The following is a 26,610-nucleotide window of genomic DNA, read 5'->3' as shown; positions in this document are numbered from 1 at the left end:
TGGTTCAACACAGACTGAAGGATAACACCCAAGTCCTTTGGATCATTTGATCTACCAATACATTCAGCTCACTAGATTCCACCAGAATTTGCAAATGTACCAAATTTCTATGGCAGTTGGAAAGTGAGACATAGTTGATGTCTAAAACTATGATCAAGATGAAGACACTGCAAAAAGTGACATATGTTTATGCAACCAATTATACATATTTTTAAAATGGGAAGCATGTATTTTTGACAAATGTCAAATGATCTATCAAATTGATTTACCCTGTGACACTGAGGGAAACGCACTGAAAGAACAAAGTGCCATTTTCTGCATAAACAGGCATTAACCAGTACATATGTATTAATAGTTCTATCTTAAAGGCTAGTACACCAGAAATTCAATAAACTAAAAATAAAGCAGATCAACTTTACTAAGACACAATAAAGGCTGAGATTCTTAGGAACAGAGCTGTAATCTACAGGTTTATTTTTATTTTATTTTTTTACTATTTCTGTACTGTAAATTTCTAGCATTTATTATACATCAAACACTTTTGAAACATGTTTCACAAACTATGCCTCAGACTTATTTCAATAGAGGTGCCTAGAGTCAATTAAAACATGGGCCAAATTTTATTCAACATTCTTTACATGATCATTCTATAGCATTAACCTTTTTTTTTTTTTTTAAATAAAAAAGGTCATTTCCCCCTAGTGTTATTTGTGGGGAGTAACCACACTGATGTGGCTGTCATTTCACAAGAGCATCTGAGTTTGGGAGATATGCAGCTGTACCAAGATTGAAAAAAATCCCATGGAGAAAGGAAACATTGATTTCGGGGGTGCTCCTCATCTTCTGGTGAGTTCTGACTCTGAGTTAGGTGTCAACTCTGAGCAGATAAAAAAGGCTCTGAAAGCTCCAGGGAGTGCTTGAATCAAGTGATGTAACCAGAAAAATCACCATTTTCCAGGACTCCTCCCTTCGTTTTCAGGCCTTGTCAAGAAGACAAATTTTTAAATCATTTTCCTGACCCCTGAGAAAGCAGGAAGCCATTGTTTAAATAACATAGGGACAAAGGCTGGGATCAAATGGTGGCTGTGTAAATCTCTGGAGTCATTTTATTCCATCAGACTCTTCACAACTACTCCTATCTCCCACAGGAGAAGTGGAAAAACTTTGGATTCTTATTTGTCATTTTAAGCCAAGGAAAGATTAATGAGAAGGTCATTACTTAGAAGTAAGAATGTAGAAAATGCTTAATTTTTATAATTGTAACTTCTTAGAAAATGCAACAGCTTAAAAGTCAAGTCATTTGATCCTAGTTCTGATGTTTGTCACTGGGGATCTGAAACAGTCACTTTTCCTGACATTACCTACTGACATAAGAGCAATCACAAAAACAAACAACGACAACAGCAAAAATGAAAACCTAGTACAGCCATATTTGTCAAAAGCTGGTCATGTTACAGACCATTGTCTCTGAATCCGTGTCTTTCTTTAAAAATCTGATTTCTTAGGAGACTTACGGAATGATCACATATTAATGTAATAATCACCAAATGTAGGGGGAAACCCAACTTCCCTTGAATCCCCTAGTACAATGGCCCAAATCACCACAACTGTTGCCAGGTGCCTAACCCTCAAAGACTGGCCAAGATATTTTCTTATTGTGAGAAAACCTAAGAGAGCTGAATTGTGTTGCCAAGGAAATTGCCTTCCCTAGAGATGTTAAGAATAGATGGCAATCTCTCCTGTTGGGCATGCCTAAGTGACAGTCTTCCCTGGTGGTAGATCGATGAGCCATATGACCTCTGGAGATCCCTCCTAGTCTCAGGACCATAAAATTTGAAGAATACAGAAGAATCTCAAACTTTCCATTATTCACACACAGTTGGCCATTGTGAGTATCTTTGAAAAGATTAAACTATTCTGAGATCCCCATTTGGCATGACTAGTGACTAATGAATCAGGGTTCAGATGGTAACCCGTGGCAGTGGGCTTTATTTGTTTGAGACACAAATGAAATGACTTTGCCAACTATTACATCTTAAAATCAATCACTTTCAGATATCACTTGGATACCATCAAATAACTCAAGTATCAACACTAAATAAATTAACAACAACAACAACAATGACCACCAGGCAACAAGTTTCTAGGTTAGATACTTAGGTTTTTCTACTTCAGGGTAATTGAGATTTAGAGTTAATTTTTTCTTCTCTTTTTTATTAAATAAAGTTGCAAAAATGTATATAGGTCTTTAAATTTGTTTTAAAGACGGGTGGCTTTTTTAATGGCTAAGGAAAAAAAGCTTGGTGACCACATGAAAAAGAGGAGCAAAACAAAATTGGATACAATGTATTACAAAGGTAGAAATTTCAAACTCCTTTTCCATAGGTCCCTTATGTAGAGACAACAGCAAAACCATTATTAGGAAGCCATATCCCTGACAAGAAGGGTAGGGGGTAGTGGCCTTATCCAGTGTGGCAGTAGGACTTGATGAAGGTCTCTGGTGATACAAGTAACTAGATAAATTTAAAAGAGACATTTTCTAAGTCAATTTTCTTCCAAATACTCATTAATAAATACCTTTTAAGATAATCCCAAGACAGATAAAAATATTGGGAGAAAACCAAAAGAGAAAGGGAAGAGATACTCTAACAAAGAAGCTACTCTAAAGTTACAACTAAAACTGTTCAATCAGGTCACATAAATTAACTTAGACAATGGCAAGGCTAATTTCTACCATAAATTTGTTTCCTTCTAACTCTTTCTAATCAATATACTTTATCTTAAAAATATTTAAATGGCCTCACATGTCACTAAAATGAGTTAACGAATGAACTTAACTATCACCGTGGTAATGATAAAGAGAGGAATTACATCATTAGTGTGCTGAATACAAATGTTATCCAAAATAAATTCTATCACATTCCTTCGAAACTTTAGTCCTGTCAGAAACTTTTATGACAGATGACATAAGATGACACAGTGAAGTTGACATTTCTTGAATTATAAGCCAATGCAAAGGATCAAATTTATAAAAGCAATTACCCTGTATAGTGATATATTTATCACAAGTAAAAGAACGTAGTCACCAACGTGACTTACATCTTTGAAATGACTTCATTTCCCATGGATACAACAAGTATCTGTATTTACTAAAATTCCAGGCTAGATGTGAATATTTTAAAAATCTACATATAAAAGTAAACTGAAACATATTGTTTTAGGCTTTGAATCTGGTCATATTCACTCTCCTGGTTCCCATCATTCTATTGGCATTAACACTCTCAGGATAGGAAACCCAAGACATGCCAAGACAGCACAGACTTAGACTAGCCTGAGAACTGATCACCAGGTAAAACACAGGTCATATCAAATGTTTCAGCTTGAATTTCTGGAAAAAGGAATAAAACAAAACACCTGCGTTGTTTAGGAAGGGAGTCTCATGGTCCAGTTTGAAAAAGCCAAGAAAGGAGTCAAAATAAAATTTAGAAGTGACTGTTTTAAGGACTCACATTGAATATCTAGATTTGGTAGGTAAAATGTGAAAGAAGAGCTTTTTTAAATGTCAGCACTTTTTACTTTTGACAATCATGAAAGTCATTGATCACTTATTTTAATATAAAATGTGTTCAAATTTTTTAACAAAATAGTTTCTTTAGAATGCTATAGGTGTGTGTTTTTATTTTCTAAAGCATCAAATGACTTATAGACAGTAAAAATGTAATTGATATGAATGTTGGTCAGCAGACGTGAGCACCAACTGGGCTGAAAGGGTGTCCACATTGTAACTGCCCCTTCTAGGTTTGGGGCTGCCATTTGTAACTCTAGTGTTTATGATGTAGTAAGATCTAGCTTAGCTCTGCTGAGCATTATTTTTTATAATTCCTAGAAGACACCACCACTTATTAAGCTTTTATTGCATCCTCACTTCCACTCTGATACTTCCATAATTCTAGTGGGTATTTAAATTGCTGATATTCAATTAAGTCAATCAAATTCTTTACTACTGTAGAAAACATCTGATGAGCTGTGCTATTGGTGCAGAGCTACAGCATTTTGGCTTAGGCGTTTTTGTTATTCCAGCTCTTGTTAGCAGATTTCAGAAAAAGTAATGCAATCAGAAGCTGAAAATTCACATTAGACCTAATATAGAGTAATCAAGCCTTTAAACTTTGGGTTTTGGTTGTGGTAAGAATACAACCAACAGTTCCAATTTAAAATTACAGATAAGTCTTGCCTTTGAAAACACAAAGGTGCTTCTCATTAAAGCTTGGTATTTAATACACTGGCTATAATGGCACTGCAAACTGTCATCAAGAGAATAAGGAGCAGAGATGCCACTTTAAAGAGAAATATTGAGTTATATTTGGAGAAATAGAAGGCTTCATGACACCTTTTAAAAGGCAGTCTCCTGTTGGCTTCTGAGAATATAAATTTTCCACCTGCTAATTTGATGGTTTGTAACTCCAGCTGAAAGTGATGGAGTCTAACAACCTCTCTGTTTTCCACCTGCTGCAAAGTGATGTCTTTGGAATTTGCAACAGGATTTTGCTATTTTGATAGGCTTTTTATAAATAGAAGTAAGAGTGATTGTGTTCCACACTGTTGTCTTAAAAGTTTCCTGAAATGTTTCCTGGGTTATGCATGAGTCAAATCCTCCTTGAAACTGTCTGATAGGAATTTGCTGGTGTAAATTTAGCATCACTTATATAGGTCTAACATTGAAGAAGCAATTAATCGAAAATTTCTTTTTCATTTGATTCAGTCCTAGCTGAGTCCAGATTTAATTCATACATTTCAGATGGAGGGAGAGAGATGAAGGACGATCCGGTGAGTTCTATTAATTTAGGAAAAGGAAGCATCTTTTAGTTGCAGCTCACATATAATTAGACAAGAACTGATGTCAGTTTTTCTAATATCACTTGATAAAATCACATATTAAGAGGATTTGAGAAAGCTTGATTATTTCATGCCACCTTTCATTAACATTATCCATTAGAATTTGTAGCGTTCTCCTCTTTTTACTACTCAAGACAATTGTTCTAACACAGCATGTGTTCAGTACATATTTGTTGAAAGAAAGAATTGATATTTAATAAATTTTGAATATAAAGACCAAAGAGTCATAAACTTGTGCAACAATAACAAAAATTGAAATAAAAGAAACAGTGATTAGCAAGCTATAGAAAGTAAATCATGGTATGTTTTCCTGTTTAATGGTAATCATACCAAAATTTTGCCTAGAAGTCATCTATTAGAGTGTAAAATTTTAAAGAACATAGCCACTTAACATAATCTCTTTGCTTCTTGATTAATTTGTAACTAGTGTTTTTGCAACTCATAGTTTTTTTTTGGAGGGGAGGGATTCAGGGAGTATTGCAGAGCCATATATGATTGTGAAGATTTTAAACATACTAAGAAACATTAGTTTCACATTTACTGTGGCTGTCACATTGAGAAAATGGTTTTGTCACAAAGAAATGATGGGCTTTCAAAAAGTAACTATATTATTCAATCAACCAAAAGACATGAGACAAATGAATTTTACCCATGTCTTAATAATTAATGATCAAGAGATAAGGAGGAAAAACTTAAGTAATTCTCTTTCATTGACTTCTTTCTCTCAAAGGAAATTGGGAATGACAAAGGAGATGCAAGCTGCTTCAGCCACTTGACTTTCAAATCAATTTGGCCAGGATTATAACTGGGAATTAAATCCCATTTAAAGGTATAGGACTGGTACTAGAATAGACAGGGCTGGAGCATGAAGCTTTGCAATTGAAAGTGAATGACCAAAAAGCTGTGTGTCAAAAAAGACTACAGTTTGGCTACATATACTATGGAGGCAATACAACAGCTGCAGGTCAGGTTATTGTGTCTTGGCATAAAGATCTTAAGTATTCCAACTGGCTGCATGTAGCTTGATCCCCATTTTTAAAAGCTTAGAAGGACTGTAGCACTTTCCTGGCATGTGGGCAGTTCTTTGTTGAATAGAACGGCTATTAATGGAAAAAAAAGTCAGCTGGAACAGTGTGCTCTCTCAGCTTTTCTGGGAAAGGAACTAACAAGGAAATTATTCCATCATAAGTATGTTTGCAACTTTGACCTGATATTTTCAAACTACAGCTTTACCAATTATTCTCTTTTCTAAACCACATTTTTTTAGATCATAAAGCCCAACCAGATTCTGGGGTCAGAAAAACTCAATACTGACTACTGGCCGTTGCCTGAAATCTGTCATTCTCTAAGTGTGTGATATACATATATTTTGTATGTGTGTGCATGTGTATGTGTTAGGTATATGGGAGAGTTTTAATAGGTAGCCTGTGTATGTGGTTTGTGGGAGTTGTTTACAGGTTAGTCAGGTATATGAAAAGTTGGAATAGAAGCTGTCATGATTGGAAGGGTAATTCTTCTCACAGGGCAGTGACTTTCTACCCCAGATGAATGGATAGGGGAAAACAACCTCTGTTTTCTTAAACATCCTTTTGGAAACAAAGCTGGAAAACAAAGACCTAGCCAAAAATAAAAAAGTAGGCTTCATATCGTCTTAGGAAAATAAAGCTGAACTAAAATTAAAATATCTCTTTTCAGAAACTGGACTGTCATTCCACCCTTCAGCTTTGCTCAGGCTGGAGCTGGCTCTTCCCCACTCTCCCACACTCTGTGTTCCAAGAATAATCTCAGAGTACTTCACAAGCAGATCCTTCAAGAGCTTGTAATGGTCCAGCAAATACAGTACACATGATCCTTTCATGTGCTTCAATGAAGGAACAATAGCCTCTTGTCATTTTCTCTTTGGGCCTGTGCTCTTTAGATTGTATCAGTAGGGGGAAAATTTTGGAGATTAAGCACTAAAAACCATCACTTTGCAGACAACATGGGATATATATATATATATATATATATTTGAGATTTCAACAAATCCTCATTCTGATTAGCCCAAAGGGCCAATCATTCAAAAGGAACAACCCTGCTCTCATTACTGCAACCTACATAAAGACAAACCCAAAGCTCTTTTAATGTTAATATTAATGGTTATAAATTTGGCCCAATGGAGGGGGGAAGAGAAGGGGCAGAAACCAACCGCACAGTGGAAGAGCTGCCAAGTAAACATTTTTTCCCCAAAACAAATTTTAGTAGAAACTTTTCCATTGGAGGACTTTCTCTAGATCAAGCATTTTTAAGTTCAATTAAATAAAATATTTTTTTTAGAAATTGAGATCTACAATATATTTATATCCATAATTCTAAACACCCAAGTCTAAAAGACATAAAAAATAAGTAGCGATGCAGTCACTGAATAGCAAGTCATGTCCACATTTCAAATAGTTATAAAACATGTGAAGTGATATAACAATAGAAGGTCAAAAATGTGAAACAGGTTTAGCATAGTCATATTGCATTGGAAAAAAAAAAGGCAGAATTACACTATTTAGTTACCTAAATTAATTTACAGGGAAACGGGATCCTAGAAGTCCTCCGACGAACCAAGTGAAGGTAATCTAAAGGTGGGGAGTGCATGTTTTATTTCTATCTGTTCTCTTTAATAAGAGAATGTGAGGTAATTAGAAAGTATGCAATGCATTCTGGACTGTTCTGCTAGTTGTCCCAGGCAAGACAAATCAAAATGCTTCAGAAAAGAAAGGCCTAGTTGAGTATTTGGGTAGAGGCCCCCCTTCAATCAGCTAGTCACTAAGTGGAAATCTCATTATACACTGATTTTGTAGAGACGGATTGATCACGCTGGAGAAAAGGCTGGTTGCTGAGGTCGTGTCTCTTCCATGTTTCCTCAGCCTCCTCTGCATTTACTGAGTTAGGTCCTCAGAGTGGCGAAGGAAAATAGGTCATTTTTCCCTTCATAAGTATCATTGGATGATTCCTCTATATTAATTATATGAACCTTATAATAGTTAAAGATCTTTTTAATTTTTTTTTTAATTTTTTCATCTCAAAGAGTTCTCAGTCCCCACCCCACACGAGGTACCGTGAAGGGGCACTAAAGTGCATTTTGATGTAGGGGGTAGAGCTTAAAGGTGCTGTCCAAGCTAAGAACCAAGATGATGCTGTTTAAAAAAGAAAGGCAATTCCTTCTATCTCCATCTCTGGAGTCAGCTGAGGGAGGGCAGTGAACTAGACTCTCCCCAGAGGATTGTCCTAACTCTTAACTTTAGAGAAAACTGTGTAATGACCTGCACATATAGAATCATTTATTTGTCCAAAATAGCAAAAATAGGCCTATTTCACCCTTAAGAATTTGCAAATCTGATCAGTCATGATCATAAAAATGTGAATGGATTCCAGATGCAATCCATGTGGGCATGCTCTGTGGAACTAGCTATGCATCTTCAGCTTGAATGAACATGCGGCTGTTCATTTTCATCAAAACATGACTTCTAAACTACCATAAATAAAATACACATGGAACAATTAAATCTTTTTCTTACAATAATTACTTTTACATTAAAAAGTCACCATTATCTTCAGATATATTGAAAATTAGGACTCTAAATCTTATTATTTCCCAGCCTTAGTTAACAATCTTGCACAGGCCCGATAATCCAAAATTTGGAGCTCTGATCTACACAGATTGGCAGGTTTCACACAGTTTGACAGGTAGGCAACTGTGAGATATGTATTTTAAAATGTAGCATTTTCTATCAAAACAGTCTGAAATCTTTTAAAATCCCTACAGAGACTGTATTTGTGCAATGCCACAGTCATGTGGCTAGAAAGGAAAAAACAAAATACAGTCTGGAAGATTAACCACCGTCCAAGTTTTCTTGGTCTTCAGTTTAAACAATGATGAGCCCAGGAAATCCAATTAAATACAGTGCCTTAAATAAGAGAAGAGTTGGTCCTAGAATAATTTAAGCTACTAAACAGGGACTGTCTCAACCACGGGTGATTTGATGCACTCTTCATGCAATATGCTCTTTTCTGCAAGGCTCAAAGAATTTTCAGCAGGATGCTCTGAAATGTGACTGTCACCATTCAATGTAGAGACAAACCCTTCTTGGGAGGGGCCTTTCAAGTATGAGTGAAATTCCACTTGAGGGTGATTGGACCTGTGTTCGGGATATAAACTATTGCAGGGCACACCGCTATCATTTTCGGAAGAGGAGCAGCAAACGATTACAGAGGGGTTGGCAGCTGGATAGTGGGAGGCACCATAGGCCTCTTCTGCTTGTCGGGCATAGTCAACGAATTGCTCAGGGGTCATAGTGTAAGGCACCAGCGAAAGGGTACCGTTTTTGACAGTGTCTCTTTCAGAATAGTTCTCAGAGATCTGATTTGGAGTTCCTGGAATGTGGCTATCTATTTGGTAATACAGAGTTGAAGAGTTGGCATAAAAAGAAGCATTCTTTGCATGGCTTTCGTGAACGGCGGTGCCATCAGAATAACAAAGAACTGAAGGAAGAGGGACAACTTCGGCATGGGTGCCCAAACCTTCCACGAAGCCATCTCCTTTGTCATCATCGTCATCCTCCTCCTCCTCTTCCTCTTCTTCTTCCTCTTCCTCCTCATCTGACTCACTAGGTGCCAAGCTTTGCGTGCTAGAATCTGTGACTCCGCTGCAAAAGCTGCTCCCATCCTCCTCTTCTTCCTCCTCCTCTCCTTGGCAATCTAATTCTTCAGCTGACTGCAGGTGCAGCACTGCAGCCTGGGGTTCAGTTTCAATCTCAAAACTGTCTGCGATTGAATATTCTACGGAGTGAGCGACAGGGCCCATAGAACTACTGTGAGCACTTATCTCACTGTGGCAGCCATTCAGCGTGGGGATTTGCTGCTCTCGGTTTTTCTCCAGTTCAAGTTTCATTATTGTGTGCAAAAAGTGAGTCCGAACACGGATAGGATTAAATTCAATTCTACCTGCTGTGTTACTACATCCTTCTTTAGTGCAGCCACATGGGAAAGACATACGATCCACCTTGGAAGGAAGAACACAGATTAGCACAATGGAACTATTACAAACCAAATAAACGCCCAGAACCTTTCAGCAACTTCTTTGAATTAAGTAATCCACTTAATTCCACATATGCCAGAGCAAATGACAACCAAACTTCAAATAGAAATGAAAACGGGAAAGTGAGGGCTTAAAACATAAGAGTTAGCTGCTTTTTATACCTATGTCCAAAATAAAAATGGGTTATGGGCATAAGTGTGTATTTTCAGTTCACTGACCCACTCCATGACTTTCTCCCCTTTTTTCTCTATTCCCCACTTTCCCTTCCCTCCACTTCTTTAATTTTGCTCCCATGTTTTCAATGCTCCTGTCTTTCCCGCAAGTTCCTTTTCTTTCTGCTGCACCCCAGCTCTTGTGCCTGATTTTAAACAAGCAAACTTACTGTGCTCCTCTCCACATGCTATTAATCTAACATATATGATGTGCCCCATGTTAACTTTTCCTTTTGCTTTTGCTTATTATAAAGGTGCTTTTCCCTTTGCTTATTATAAAATGGACTTACACGACTTAGCATCATGCAACCTCACAATTTGCTCTCGTTTGCTTACCTTCTTATTGTTTGGGGTGCTTGGTACATGGGTGCATGTGTGTGTACTGTAGTGTAGGGCTGCAGTTGATATGCACATTCATGACTATGACTGGTGGACTCATGTGTTTAGGTACTGAATCCCCCCTTCCCTCCCCATTCCATTAGATACAATCTTCTTCAATCCCCCCTTCCCTCCCCATTCCATTAGATACAATCTTCTTCAAGGAAGGGCATGTACGTTGCATCAATATTCCAAAACTATTTTGGTGATTGGGTACTGGAGATAGAGTGTTTGGGTTCAACAAGTGTTGGACTGACCTCTTCACTCGGGTGAGAGGTGGAGTTCTGGACAATCCAAGGGTATTTATGAGAGATTTGCCAATTGTCTCAGATTCCACAGATTAATCTGTATGCAGACCAGAGTATAGGCAAGAGAAAAAAACTTGCTCTGCTTGTCACCTTATCCAGCCATGGAATTTCCTATGCTAAAGAAGAGAAGGCAGACTATTCTAATACAATCATCTCGGCCCCGGTAAAAAGTATAGCAGATATTAGAGCCAGAATTTGTATCTGTATTTTTTTTTTTTTTTTTTTTTACTCATGAATCTTTCTGTGAATCCATCTTAAGCAACTGTTCAGCAGATAGGCACTGCCCTCTTCTTTTGACTACCTCAGTTGCTTTCCTTATTGAAAAAGCCAAGTTTCTGCATAAAATAGTGACACTAATCATAGTGCACCAATGACATTATAAATGAAGGGGGACCAGGAAATTATCTGATTGCCAGTCATCAAGGGTTAGTAAACTTTTTATTTGCAGAGGTCAAAGGAGTAAATATTTTACGCTTTGTGGGCCATATGGGCTCTGTGGCAACCACAATACTCAGTTCTGCTGTAGGAGCAAGAAAGCAGTCATAGGCAATATGTAAAGAAAAAAAATGTGGCTGTGATCCAATAAAACTTTATTTACAAAATCATGTGGCAAGGTTGGATTTGGCCTGCGAACTTATAGGGTGCCAACCCCTGACCTAGTTCGGTTCCTTCATTTTAGAGATAAAGAAAGTAACCCAGAGGGCCTGACTTGCCAATTTCATATAGTTGGCAAATAGCAAAGATGGAAGTACAATTTTGTTTTCTGCAGTCTCAATCTAGTAATTTTTCCACTAATCCAACCACCTTTAATCAATCATCATTTTATATCCCACGCATGGATCAGAAAATACATATTCCAGTGTTAGGGATGTCATGATCTCCTTCAACACTGGTAAAAAGCTGAAATAAGGTGATATAATGCAAGAATCCAAGATAAAATAATTTTAATTAACTCAGCTGCTACTTGGGTTGTCTTTCAGATTATATCTTATATGTATAAGCATGTTATGTATTCCCATGAATAGCCTTAAATTAGTCCTTCTCTCTTGCTGAATTATGTCTTTCTCTCTTCCTGAATTACATGTCTTGCCTTGCCAAAAAATTTTCGTTTACATGTGGGAAGCTTCATTATAGGTACCATGACTGCCTCCTTAGGGGGTGGTAGACAATGTCTTGTCTTTGGATGCCCTGAAATCCCAACCCTTACCTGGCACTTAATGCCAGCCAGGCTGCAGGTGCACGTGTCTGGATCACAGAACACTCGGCAGTCACAGCCACAGTCCTCTCGTGAGAGGCGGATGGCTCGGAGTTCATGCTTTTCTTCCACGTCAATCTTTTTCACTCCAGAGGCACGCAGCAGAGCTCTTCGCTTTTTTGTTGGCAAAGGTTGTAGGAAGAAGTACTCATCTACCTCTGTGTTGTCCAGGTCAATGTCATCATCAGAAATGTCATCCAGTGTAAGAGTGCTGGCTTCTTCTGATTCTACTGTGCCATTCTTAGTCATCTAAAAACACAAAGCAGCAAATAAGAGACTTATTAAGGGCAGGGTACAAAATCTCTATGTTTGTACTGGGTGAGAATGAACTATTATACATTATCATGTCCCCATAATCAACAAGTGTTTGTTAGATCATTTTTTTAATTTTTAGGAGAAATCACAGAAAGGAAAATAAAGGCATCAAAAATGATAGGCTTTTAAATGTACGGGTGACAGAAGACTGTTAATTGGAACTCATAACCTCCTAATGTTAGGAGCTACAGTTGTTGGAGCTTTTAGAGAGTGCCATGTGAAAAACACCAAAGGTTACAAATGCTCATCAGTGAAAGCTATCTTTAGACTCAGTTCATGATAGGCAGCTCCAATGTTGGAATAAATGTGTCCTTGTTCAGAGGTAATAGCACCCTTGTGGAAGCCATCACCACCTAACTCAGCAAATATGTTGTCCTTGAAATAACAACTCTGTCTTTTGAGCTCCAGCAAAACCATGCACCAGGAAATAAAGGTGTGCTGCACTGTGCTACAGGGATTACAAATATGATTATTCTACAGAGCATTCCAAGAATGAGGGCTTGATATGAAGTAATCAGTCAGGTCAGCATGCTCTTAGTAAGACAAAGAACAGAGGGCAGGGCCCTCAAGCTCTCAGCAACCAACAACTGAAACAATAAACTCTGCCCTCAGAGAAGATCACACAAACCCTCACCCAAAATGGTACCTTCTGCATAATAGCTCATGTGGAAACTGTCTCACATACCCATGATTAGTCTGCTTCTATTTATATTTCTTCTCTAAATTAATCTCATCCATCAGTAAGCCCTGAATAAGTACTTCCCTTCTTACTATGATATCACGTTATGTTTCCTTCATAAAAAAGCATTTAGAAAAAGAAGTTTTCTCTGAATATGAGCAAGATATCTATCCTGAGGAGCAGCATAGAATTAATGCAGAAACTCCATGAGAAAAATCATGGAAGTTCTAAATACAGAAGGGATTTTAATTCTTTCATATTTAAATTTATTACTTCCTAAAATTCATTAATTATAATTATTACTATGCTTGGTGAGCTTAACAACAGTTCATCCATCACACAGTTAAAATACTTGCAACATCAGACATCATTGTCTCATCTTTACAGGAAAAAGTCTAACATTTAGATAAGAATTTTTATTGGAAAAAATCCTCAAACTGAAAAACTCTGAACGTATTAAAAAACAAATAGAAGATTGGACTTTGCCCTCAAGCAGAGAAACTTTCATAGAGGAAATAACACACTAGCAAGTGTATAGATTAAATATATCACAAAGGCCAGGTGCAGTGGCTCGTGCCTGTAATCCCAGGACTTTGGGAGTCCAAGGTGGGCAGATCGCTTGAGGCCAAGAGTTCAAGACCAGCCTGGGCAACATGATGAAACCCCATCTCTATCAAAAAAACACAAAAATTAGCTGGGCATGGTGGTGGGTGCCTGTAGTCCCAGCTGCTTGGGAGGCTGAGGTGCAAGGATCACTTGAGCCCGGGAGGTCAAGACTGCAGTGAGCCGTGATTGCACCACTGCATTCCAGCCTGGGTGACAGAGTGAGACCTTATTTAAATATATATATATATATATATATTCAGAAGTATTTATATATATATATATAAATACTTTATAAGGTATAAATATATATATATGCACACTTCTGAGTGTTTCAGAGCTAAAATCTGTGATCATGCAAAGGTACACATTCCTCTTTATTGGGTTTTGTCTCCTGGTATAATCTAAAATTTATTTCCTTCCTTGGCATTTCTTTACATATGTATTGTTTAAACTGTGATAGCCACTAGTAGGATGTCACGTTGACTGGTTGTGTTTATCGTTTTTGTTAATTGTTATTTGTAACAAGCTGCATATTTTTAGCTGTAAAGATCTGATTTTCTAAGGAATTCAAGTTATAATTGCCTAACATACACTCAATCCTCTGTGATAGGTAAAGCTGTAGTAACAGAAAGGAAGTGTTCCCTTTTACATCTTACCACTGTATGGCACTTTGGTTTGTTTTCATTAATTCTTGGCTTGTCTCTGTGAACCTCAGCAAGCTCCTGACTCCTCAGCACATGTAGCACACCCAGGACTTGGGTAGCATGATTCCCTTTAATACTTCCTACTTAATCTCCATGTTCTGTAATATTTATGCTTATTTGTGCAGTTGGTAACATTACAAAAATAAAATCTACATTTTATATCAACAGAGATTGATTTATTTTTATTTTTATTTTATTTTATGTTTACTATTTTTTTTGAGATGGAGTCTAGCTCTGTTTCCCAGGCTGGAGTGCAATGGCACAATCTCAGCTAGTTGCAACCCCAGCCTCCCAGGTTCAAGTGATTCTCCTGCCTCAGCCTCCTGAGTAGCTGGGATTACAGGCGCCTTTCACCATGGCCAGCTAATTTTTGTATTTTCAGTGGAGATGGGGTTTCACCCTGTTGGTCAGGCTGGTCTCAAACTCCTGACCTCAGGTGATCCACCTACCTTGGCCTCCCAAAGTGCTGGGATTACAGGCATGAGCCACCTCTCTTTTTTTAAAATGGTTATTATCAGCCTAATTTTTAAAAATGGTTGTTATCAGATAATATATGAAATCTAAAAGTCAACATGTAAGAATTTAGCAAACGTTTAAAAACATATCAAAATTTTTAGGGCAACATGAATAACCAATTGGTGCTTAAGAATTAAAAAACAAACAACTGTATGTCATATGAACTGCAGATTCAGTTTACTCCAAATATAAGTGCCCTTAGAAGTAAAATTTGCATCTCTTATTCCCACATACTAAAATTACAATAAGGAATTTCATTTCAAAATAAAAATTTAATTAAGAATCTGGCCAACTGCAGTGGCTCATGCCTGTAATCACAGCACTTTGGGAGATGGAGGCAGGCAGATCACTTGAGGTCAGGAGTTTGAGACCAGCCTGGGCAACATGGCAAAACCACATCTCTACTAAAAATACAAAAATTAGCCAGGCATGGAGGGGTACACCTGTAATCACAGCTGCTCATGTGGCTGAGGCACGAGAATCTCTTGAACCTGGGAGGCAAAGGTTGCAGTGAGCCAAGATCGCGCCATTATAACATAGCCTGAGTGACAGAGTGATGCCCTGTCTCAAAAAAAAAAAAAAAAAAAAAAATCTAAAAGAACTACATACTGTTTCACTCTTGCTCAATAAACTATAAGTTTTCTAATCTAGATTTTCAAAATCTGACATTAACATTGAAGTGAGCTGGCAGGGTTTTCTCTTCATCATCTCAATATCATCTCTATCATTTCTAATAAAGACTGGAGATACTCTAGCTTAGGCTAGTTGCTGGCTTATCCTCTCCTCCTCACAGTTTCTGGTTTGGTGTGTAGCCTTCGAGACATATTCCTATTCCCTGCTATCCCCTTGAAGTCCTTCCCCAGTCTTTTCTTCCAGTCTGTGCCCATTTGCTTCTTTAAAAATCAGGCCAAAATTACTGAGTTCAAATGCTCTTTAAAATCAGAGCACTACATAGACTATTTCCAAATGCATTTTAGGGGGAAAAGTCAATGAGCTCCCTAATTTTGTCCACCCACTCACATCAATTACCCTCTCAAGAGCTACTGCAAATAAATGGAGGCAGTCAGCCAGGATTGCCTCACTTACTCTTGCTGACTCCTTTCCTCCATGATGCATGATATGGTTTGGCTGTGTCCCCAACCAAATGTAGCTCCCATAATTCCTACATGTTGTGGGAGGGACCCAGTAGGAAATAATTGAATCATGGGGGTGGTTTTTCCCATACTTTTCTCACCATAGTGAATAAGTCTCATGAGACCTGATGGTTTCATAAGGGGAAACCCTTTTAGCTTGGTTCTCATTCCCTATTCACCTGCTGCCATGTAAGATGTGCCTTTCATCTTCTGCCATGATTGTGAGGCCTCCTCAGCCATGTGGAACTGTGAGTCTGTTAAACCTCTTTTTCTTTATAAATTACCCAGTCTCAGATATGTCTTTGCCAACAGCATGAGAACAGACTAATACAGTAAACTGGTACCAGGAGTAGGGTGATGATGTAAAGATACCCGAAAATGTGGAAGCAACTTTGGAATTGGGTAATAGGCAGAGGTTGGAACAGTTTGGAGAGCTCAGAAGAAGACAAAAAAATGTGGGAAAGTTTGGAACTTCCTAGAGATGTGGAGGGCTCAGAAGACAGGAAAATGTGGGAAAGTTTGGAATTTCCTAGAAACTTGTTGAATGGCTTTGACCAAAATACTGATAGTGATATGGACAATTAAGTTCAGGCTGAGGTGGGCTGAGATGAAGATGAGGAACCTGTTGGGAACTGGAGCAAAGGTGACTCTTGCTGTGCTTTAACAAAGAGGCTGGTGGATTTTTTCCCCTGCTTTAGAGATATGTGGAACTTTGAACTTGAGAGAGATGATTTGGGTTATCTAGTGGAAGAAATTTCAAAGTGGCAAAACATTCAAGAGGAAGCGGAGCATAAAAGTTTGAAAAATGTGCAGCCTGACAATGCAATAGAAGAGAAAAACCCATTTCCTGGGGAGAAATCAAGCCTGACGCGGAAATTTGCACAAGTAACAAAGAGCTGAATGTTAATCACCAAGACAGTGGGGAAAATGTCTCCAGGGCATGTTGGAGACCTTCACAGCAGCCCCTCCCATTACAGTCCCAGAGGCCTAGGAGGAAAAAATGGTTTCCTGGGCCTGGCCCAGGGCCCCCCTGCTATGTCCAGCCTAGGGATGTGGTGTCTTGTGTCTCAGCTGCTCCAGCCATGGCTAAAAGGGGTGAAGTTACAGCTCGGGGCATGGCTTCAGAGGGTGCAAGCCCCAAGCCTTGACAGCTTCCATGTGCCTTTGTAAGATATGCCTTTGACCTTCTGCCATGATTGAGAGGCCTCCCAGCCAAATGGAACTGTGAGTCCGTTAAACCTCTTTTTCTTTATTAATACAACCCATCTTCATTCACAGCAATATTCATTTTGTCCATTTTTTTCCTCTTGACATGATGCTACCTTTAAATATCTTTTTTTCCTATCTCAAATAGAATCATTAAATGTTCAGACTTTAGTTAGTCAAATGCAACATCCTTATTTCATGCATTAATGAAGCTTAAATTAATTGTAACTTCTCTAAGACATACTTACAGAGCCCAATTTCCTGACTCCTCTTTCAGTATGCTTTTCTTTATATCTCACAGATAGATTATGAGTTTTCTATGGTACTTAAGGCAAAGCTGGGAATTTAACATGGAATTAAACATAATGTGTCTAAAAGCTATTCTGTTGATAGGATAACCAGCACTTTCAAATGAATGCTCTCTTCTCAAGTAGATACCACCAATCTGGGACTTGGATCATTTCTCCTGTAGTGTTTTCTTTTTCTTTCCAAAAAAATAATGTTGCTTCCCCAAGAGCTCAAAGGAAGTCTGCAAAAAATGTGATTTAAAGAGATTACCAAATAGCCTTGACTCTTAAATCTGTTTTTATTTCTGTGTTTTCTTGAGTGTGAAAGAAAGAGAAATTGCAGGTGGGGGTTAAAGAAGTGGTAGAAGCAGATATGACATAATATTAATAACAGCTTTTGGATCTGTGTGCCAGGCACTGTTCTAAACACTGTACCTGCATTAGCTCATTTAGGATCATATACATCTCATGAGGCAAATACTATCATTGTATTCATTTAACTCATGAGAAAAATGAGGCACAGGAATGTTAAATAATTTGCCCAAGATTGCAAGTAATGAGGATGTGCACCAAGTTACGACCCTACTATGTGACTCTACAGCTTGTGCTCTTAAAAGTAATAATAATTACATATATCTATTCTTTTAATACACTTAACAGGTACTGAACAGTCTTTTATGATTATTTGGAATCAGGCATTGGGTGTACTGGTGCACAACATACAGCCCTTGATCCCAATGAACTGGAGTAAAGAGACAAGGAGTCTAATAATTTTAACCCAGTTCATAAGGATTTCCTAGCTTAGGGTGAACATGGGGCATTTGAGGGTTATGTAGGAGAGGCACCTACAGGTGGGGCTGGCAGTGGGGTGAAGTGGGAAGACTTCAATATTCAAATCTGAAAATAGAGTAGCAGTTAAATGAACAGTGGTGACAGAAGGCATTCCATGCTGAGCAAGAATAGTTTCAAAGGGCTGAGATACGACAGAGCATGATACAGTCATTGACCTATAAATTATCCAGATGATTGAACTTGTATGGGATCACTCCCTGTCTTGGTCCATAATTGAAGAGCTAAAAGTAGATACATAGCAGTTATTCAGAGAGAAATTCTTCTTTGCCATTTGGCTTAGCTAGTTTACAGGTGATGAATACTGACTTAATTTATGATTTGACTTAATCATTTTTATTTTATGTTTATCCTATCTCTGTATGCATGTATCTATGTTGTACTGTTAGTATCTCCAGGTCAAGGCCCCTGTGTGTATATATGTGTGGGGTGGACATGTGTGAGTGGGCATGCATGCACACATGTGTATGCTTGCTTTGTTTCAATGATGACACTTAAGACGGACTTAGTTCTTAAGCCACCGTGTAAACTTGTTCAGACTCACTACAAATAAAACCACTATAACTTTTTTTTGACAGATGGAAACCAAATATCTTAATTTTACAGATTTGTATGCACTGATAACTGTGAGAAAACCATTCCCAAAGCCCTATAGAATAAATCATTTTGCCCATCTAATCACACCTGAGGGATGAGACACATTACTGTCAGAATCAGTGGAATGATGCTCAGACAGCTTTGAGTCAAATATAGGGATCCCAAATAAAAATCAAGGCTCAACTTTTTGTTTTGTTTTTACCATATCATGTTGTGAATGAGTTCTTCCATAAATTTTAAGGAGATGAAATTTTTGGTGCCATCAAGGGCCCCCAAACACCTAATTCAATTCAACTAATAAAATGATTAGAAGAGGGAAACAATACTAAAAGTATAGATTGACTAAAATGCCAAGGCAAAACAAAATAAAACAAAAAACAAAAATAAAAACACTTCTTTTTAGCACTTAAAAGTTATGTTTACTAACAAAATTTTCTGGTCTTTACTGAATTATTCACACGTGTGAAAAAGAGAGTGATTTCCAGAAACAAGAATGTGAAAAACTAATTCAACTTCACAGACACTGATTACTGCATATTATAATAAAGATGATGATGTTGAGAATGATCTAAGCTGCCATATAGTAAATACTAGCCATTAAGGTCCATACTGTATATAAATTATCTCACCTAATTTGCATGACAATCTTATAAAGTAAAATTTTTTTGTAGTTGAGAAAATTGAAGCTCAGAGAATATAATTTGCCAAAGTCTAGCTAAATAGCCATTTAGTGATGATGCTGATGATCAAATTTAGGTTTATGTGACTCCAAAGCTTGAGCCATGCTTTCAAGACCAGTTGGAGTAAAAATTCTTAAGAGCAATGGTAGAAAAACTGAACAAAAGGAAACAAAAAAAGATAACGTTGCAGTACACTCTAAGAGCTGATCTCAGTGCTGTGGGGCAAGAGACAAAAGAGCAGAATAAGCTTCCCTAGAAATAGCTCACTCAGAAACAAAGGATATTGGCTGGGCGTGGTGGCTCATGCCTGTAATCCCAGCACTTTGGGAGGCTGAGGCGGGCAGATAGCGAGCTCAGGAGTTCAAGACCAGACTGGCCAACATGGTGAAATCCTGTCTCTACTAAAAATACAAAACCTAGCCAGGATTGGTGGCAGGCACCTGTAGTCCTGGCTATTTGGTAAGCTGTGGCAAGGGAATTGCTTGAATCTGGGAGGTGGAGGTTGCAGTGATCTGAGATCACACCACTGCTCTCCAGGCTGGGCGACAGCGAGACTCTGTCTCAGAAAAAAAAAAAAAAAAAAAGAAAGGATATGATTCAGACACAGAAAGCAAGAGCTCAGGAAAGAAGAAAACAGAGAGCAAACCAAAGATACAACATCTCCCCAGTTAGTATTTCCTTTGGGTCCTACTTTTTGGGCATGTGGAGGTGGCCTTTCTAATGGAGAGGACATCAGATAAAGCTGATTGAAGTTGGTTGAGCTAATGTATTACTATTTTGATTTTCTCAGCTGACTTTTAACTTATTTATCCTGGCCTGAGAAATCTGTATAGCCTGTGGTCTAGTGTTGTAAAACTATATTAGCTTTGGTGATTGATTTAATGTTTATCTCGCCTATCATACTGTGAGCATGTTGAGAGCAGAGATGACACCTGTCTTGTTTACCAGTGTATCCTTTGCACCTTGATAATTGCCAGTCCCATAGTAAGTTGATTAATACATTTTTAAAATGAATAAATGAATATCCTTAGTCACTATGGTATATTGCCAAGCACTGTACTAGGTATGGAGGTTTATAGATGTACAATAGTTCTGCCATATAAGGAGGTTCCAGCCTGCTGGGGGAGATGACCGTGAAATAAATATGATATAATGTGGTAGGAGCACAAAATATATGTGCAAGTTATTGAAGTGGTGGGGAGGAAGAGAGAATAGACATGAAAAGGAAGGCTAGGTACAAAGTCACAAAGCAGAATTATTTACTTCCTATTCAGATTCCACAGTCTTTTTCAAAAAGAAAAACCTTCAAACCAAAAATGCGAGAACAGGCATGTCAGGAAGGATTTAAAGCAAAAAGGAGGTGAGGAGACAGTGAAAGAGGACTCTGCTGTTTTATGGAAGAATCTCCAGGCCCAGAAAATTTATGCTTTAAGGCAATGAAAAAGCTTGAAGTTATGGTTGTGCAGTCTAGCAGTTTTGAAGAGTCATGGAGTAAAGAATTACAAGATAATCAAAGTGGGAACAAATTTTTTTTTTAAAAAGCTAGTTCTGAATAACAATATTCTAGAAAAAAATACTTAAAAAGATGGTCTCTGTACATGTGACAAAAAAGAGCAGTAATTATTAGACTATTGCCTAAGTTTACTACAGGGAAAGTGTCCATTTTTCAATTAAAATTCCATGCAGAACCTTAACATATGGAAGATAAAAGTGAAAATGAGATCTGCATCTTAGGCTTTCTGCTCTGGCCCCTAATCTCAGACCCCATGGATCACAGTTGGAAAACCAGTGCTCTAGTCCTGAAAATTTCTTTTTCCTTCCTTCCTTCCTTCCTTCTTTCCTTCCTTTCTCTCTCTCTCTGTTTCTTTTTTCTTTCTCTCTCTCTCTGTTTCTTTCTTTCTTTCTCTCTCTCTCCTTCTTTCCTTCCTTCCTTTCTCTCTCTCTCTCTCTCTTTCTTTCTTTTCTCAGAATCTCACTCTGTCACCTGGGACCCAGGCTACAGTACAATGGCACAATCATAGCTCACTGCAACCTTGAACTCCAGGGCCCAAGTGATGCTCTCATCACAACCTTCCAAGTAGCTGGGACTACAGGCACATGCAACTGCCCAGCTAAATTTTAAATTATTTTGTAGAGAAGGGGTCTCACTATGTTGCCCAGGCTGGTCTTTAACTCCCGGCCTCCAGCAATTCTCCAGCCTCTGCCTCCCAAAGTGCTGGGATTACAGGTGTGAGCCACCCTGCCCGGCCAGAGAATTTCTTATTTTGTCTCTAAGACGAGAATATAGTTCTGAGAATTTCCCATTCTTTCACTCTGACAGAATTTCTTATGCTCTTCATGTGGAAAATGGAATGTAATCTGATTAATAAGAATATGGTTGGATATATGACTTTTTAGTTAGCTGAGCAGTAAAAATGCCTCTAAGACCAGTGATGCTCAGCCTCTTTTGTACCACCAAGGAGGCCAGGAATGAAGGATATGGCATCTATACATCCTATCAGTAGCAGTGGCTCACTCTGGCAATGTTTCTCCGTGGGGGTCATGGTGGGGTGCTTCTCCTTTTACTCTTGAGGATAGCTACCTTGAGAGAATATCCTAAACTTGGCCCTGTTTTGTTAAATGCAGTTTTAAGTTCATAACTTGGATGAAGACCTAAAAGGCAAGCTTACCACATCTACAGATGACAAGACCAAGTTTATTGAAATTAAATGTAACAAAACCTTATTGATCACTCTCTACAGGCCATGTCTAGCACTAAAGAGGGCTTTTGCCATGGAGATGTTACAAAATTTTGATTTATATCATAATGCAGAGTTGGCTTAGAAGACTTGAGTTTTGTTTGCTTGTTTTTTGTTTCGTTTAGTTTATTTATTTATTGTTTGTTTTTTGCTTACCACCAGCTTACTAAGAACAAAAAAAAATTGATCACAGTCCAAAAGCCACTATATCCTTAGTGTATTCTATGGAAAGAACATCCAGAACTTGGAAGAAGATAACGTAACATATTCCTGGAGCACCATGTCGAGATCAAGTACCATATTATGAAGGAGACATAAATAGCACTGTATCCAGAGGAAGGAAACCAGGGCAACAAAGAGCCTAAAAGCCATGACCCAGGAGGATCAGTGGAAAGAACCAAGGATGTTTAATGCTACAGAACAGAAACATATAGAGCCCACAAGCTTTCTTCAAATATTTGCAAGTCCATCACCATTGATTTCAAACAGCCAGAATTCGGAAAATAGGGAAGATTTACTCTGTGTACTTACGGGGCATAATTTGGGTCAAAAGTTTGCAATCACATGGCAGCAGGTTGCTCAATGTAAGGAAGAGCTTTCTAACAATTAAAGCTGCAAAATGAAATGGGCTATTTCAAAAAGTTGTGTGCTCTGGATCACCAGAGTTTCTCAATAAGAGGCTAGAAAGCATAGGATATGTTTTTAATACAATAAATTCCTGGTTTTGTGGTATAAGTTGGACAGTGACCTAGTCTATAAGGTCTCTGGAAAACTAAAGGAAAATATGTATATAATTTGGATATTGAGTCACATCTTATAATATAGTTCTTTAGCTCATTAGCTGTTAATTGCAGGTGGCAAACTGGAACCAATTTAATTATACCCTCAAAGCACTAGGAATGTTTGGTTGTTTTGTTAGCTTATGAGAATTTCAACAACCTGAAGTCACAATAGGACCTTGGAATACATATTACCACACAGTCACCAGGAGGGATGATGATCGTATCAACATATAAGACATATGAAAATTTCCTCTCAAATTTTTTTCTCCTACCCTCTGATTTAGACCAACATCACTTCTTTCAGTGGTAGCTAATAAGCCAGACGGATCTAGTAGCATGCTAGTAAATATTTAACAACTGACACTCTGGAAAAAAATTCTAATTTGTCATGTTTGCCAAATTTCATGGTTTAAATACATCCATCATAGCTGATTTCAAGCTACCGTTGGGAAGAGAAGTACACAATCCACTTTAGTGAGCAACTTTAACAAGCTGGCTCCAGCACATCACTGAATATACCCCACATTTTAATCAGGAGAATCAGTGCAATTGACTTCCCTAAATTAACAGTCCAATGGTTGTTGCAGAGAAAGAAACTAAAGATTTGATTACATATGCTTAGTTGTTCCATTTAAACTAAAACACCAACAATATTTTGAAAGAACATATTCTTAAATGTACTGCATTTGCCCAGGGCTGCAGCCCACCCTTTCAGTCTCCATCACTTTGTTTAGGTTTATTTTCTCTGTCAAAATAGGTTGTGTATGTGACAGAGCAGGTATTTGGCACATCAAAGTTTTCCATTTGATGTTAAAGTGGGCCTCCATTTGGGGATGCATTCTGGAAGCCCTGACACTAAGTATACTGTGGCATAATCTCTACAATCTAACAGAAATTCTGTAAGGATAAGTGGAGTTCAAATATATCATGACCAGCAGGTTCTGACACATCTAATAAAGAATCAGAGTATGGGGAAATAGTTAATGACACATCCAAAAATGTTGATGATTGATATAGTTCAACTGTTTCTCAAAAGCCTCTAATCTCTTCTATCTATCAGGGCATTTAAGGCCTGTATCTGGAAGATAAATCATAAGACTTTTGAGGAGATACAAAGAGAAGGGCTGGAGGTGAAGTGGAGAATTATAATATCCCATTGGTAGGTCACTAAATGGGTAAAGCACAGTCATAAATCTGAGATTTGGGATGAAAAAAATTTATGTAGAGTTTTTTTAAAGGTTAATCATTAAAGGAAGAGTTACCATCTGCCAACTTTTTTTGTTTGTTTTTTAAAGGAGGGAAGGAGGACAAGTAACAGCCACTCATTACTCAAGGAACATATGACTGAAAAATTGAGAAAAGTACATAATTCTGAAAAGCAATTAGAAATGGCAGGAAGAATGAAGATAGACCCTTGGATCTCAGAAATAAGGGGAACAACTTGGGTTGAAAAAATAAAAAGGCAAGCCAAAGCTGTCAAAGCTAAATTAAATTTCTTAGAACAAGGTAGTAGAATCCAGTATGATAGAACCTAGAGGCAATTGGAACACCAATGTTCTTTAAAACATACAAATGGCTGCCTAATGCATTTTACAGATACATGTGAATTGGAATAAAGGCTAATGTAATTGTTCAACAATGTGGTGCAGATGATGAAATCTAAGCACTTAATTTGGAAAAGTTTATAGTATTAAGATGACTGCATTGATTACTGTGAAGAGTACGACATGTTTGAATTGGCTTGACAGAGAAGAAAAACTGTGCTCTGTAATTTAGAAATCTAAAGCTACTTATTTCTTCTAGAAATGCATTTTATTCAATCAGCTTTCTCTATTAGTTGTTTATAGACAATGTTTGAAAGACCAGCACCACTAACAAAAAAAGACACACTTGAACTCCCCCAAATAGAATTGGATTTGTTCTACTAAGGTAATACTTACATATTATTTTTTGATATATCTAAAACCATAACTTGATTGGAAGATGAATTACTAAATTAGGAGCAATTTTATGATCAAAACATACATTTCTATTTTTATTTTGTTTTCAAAATAACATCTTTATTTTGTTTCCAAAATAACATCTATAGATGTATTATAACATCTATAGATGTATTATAATGTCTAGAAGTGTATATGCATGTATTTCTTTTTCTCATATTTCTCTATTAAAGCCCCATTATGAGAGGTGCCATTATATAAACGTGTTCTCTATTTGGAACTCAGCAAAGACACCCTGGAAAGATACAGAGGCACAGTGGAAAGAGGAGCTTCTTCCTGTTTTGGGGCTGTTGGTTCTCAAAGAAGTAGAAGGAAAACTATCTAGCTCTGAGTTCAATGAGCTTCCCATGGTGTATTACGTGTCTCCGTAATGATGGCTTTGGAAAATGTCTGTCTTGTCAGATGCTGCCTTTCCTCACTCCTTATTCAGCAGGCAATTCACTGCCACTCACAAAGGACCAACTCAGGCCAACTCACAGTGAGCAAAGTTTGTCTTTAACAAGTCTTACTTTTCTTTTTGGAATGCTCTTCCATACCAATGACCCTTCTGCTGCCCCAGTTAAAATAATGAAATCAATTTAGCCACATTTACAGAAGGTCCCTGGTTTATGATGGTTTGGCTTTTCATGATTTTATGATGGTGCAAAAGCAATATACATTCAGTAGAAACTAGGCTTTGAATTTTGAATTTTGATCTTTTGCTGGGTTAGCAACATCCTTGCATGATGCAGGGTATTGGGACTGCTCTGTCAGCCATGCAATCATGAGGATGAACAACTGCTACCCTATGGCAAACTGTGTGGCCAGATGATCTTCCTCTCCGGTAGGCCAATGTAAGTGTTCTGAGCATGTTTAAGGTGGGCTAGGTTAAGCCATAATGTTCAGTAGGTTAGGTGTATTAAACGCATTTTTCAGCTCAATGATATTTTAAATTTACAATGGGTTTACCAGGAGATAATTCCACTGCAAATTGAGGGGCATCTATATTTTGTTACTTACACCAGAGGTGTTTATATTTCAAACAAATACCACATTAAAAGTGAAATTTCAAGTATCAGAATGAAATTTTTGAATAGCTATGTTTTGGGGTAGCTGGCTTTGGATAGCTAAACCATAGTCAATAATATTTTAAAAATCATAAAAGTTCATAGAGGAATTACAATGAAAATATACACAAGTTTTTCTCCATTAGTTCTCCTCAGAGTTTTAAAAAGCTGGTTCACATTGCTGTGATCTTTTAGCTTTGTGTGACATGTGTTTCTGAATACTTTAAGCAGAGTGAGGTTAAGATTGGATCACCTCAAAATCTCATTATCTTTTAGGTTGGCATTTATTTGGAAGTAGTGATGATAACCAAATGCCTTTTGTTTACATTTCATCAAAGGGGAAAACTGTGTTTTC

At 37.6% G+C, this 26,610-nt stretch overlaps 1 protein-coding gene across 4 annotated transcripts in view; it reads right to left on the bottom strand.

Moving 5' to 3' along the window:
- Positions 1 to 645: 645 nt before the first annotated feature.
- Positions 646 to 26,610, bottom strand: part of CSRNP3 (cysteine and serine rich nuclear protein 3) — a 217,423-nt gene continuing 191,458 nt past the window's right edge. For all 4 annotated transcript variants that reach the window (XM_054549424.2, XM_054549425.2, XM_002812534.5 and 1 more), the window contains 2 exons: positions 12,070 to 12,366; positions 646 to 9,928 (listed from right to left, as the gene is read on the bottom strand). In XM_054549424.2, coding sequence (XP_054405399.1) covers positions 8,876 to 9,928; positions 12,070 to 12,366 — 1,350 coding nt within the window. In that variant the 3' untranslated portion in view covers positions 646 to 8,875. The remainder of the gene's footprint in view (positions 9,929 to 12,069; positions 12,367 to 26,610) is intronic.

The sequence above is a fragment of the Pongo abelii genome, chromosome 11, assembly GCF_028885655.2.
Source record: "Pongo abelii isolate AG06213 chromosome 11, NHGRI_mPonAbe1-v2.0_pri, whole genome shotgun sequence".
Classification (NCBI taxonomy): Eukaryota; Metazoa; Chordata; class Mammalia; order Primates; family Hominidae; genus Pongo; species Pongo abelii.
This window is presented reverse-complemented; position numbering and strand designations above follow the sequence as displayed.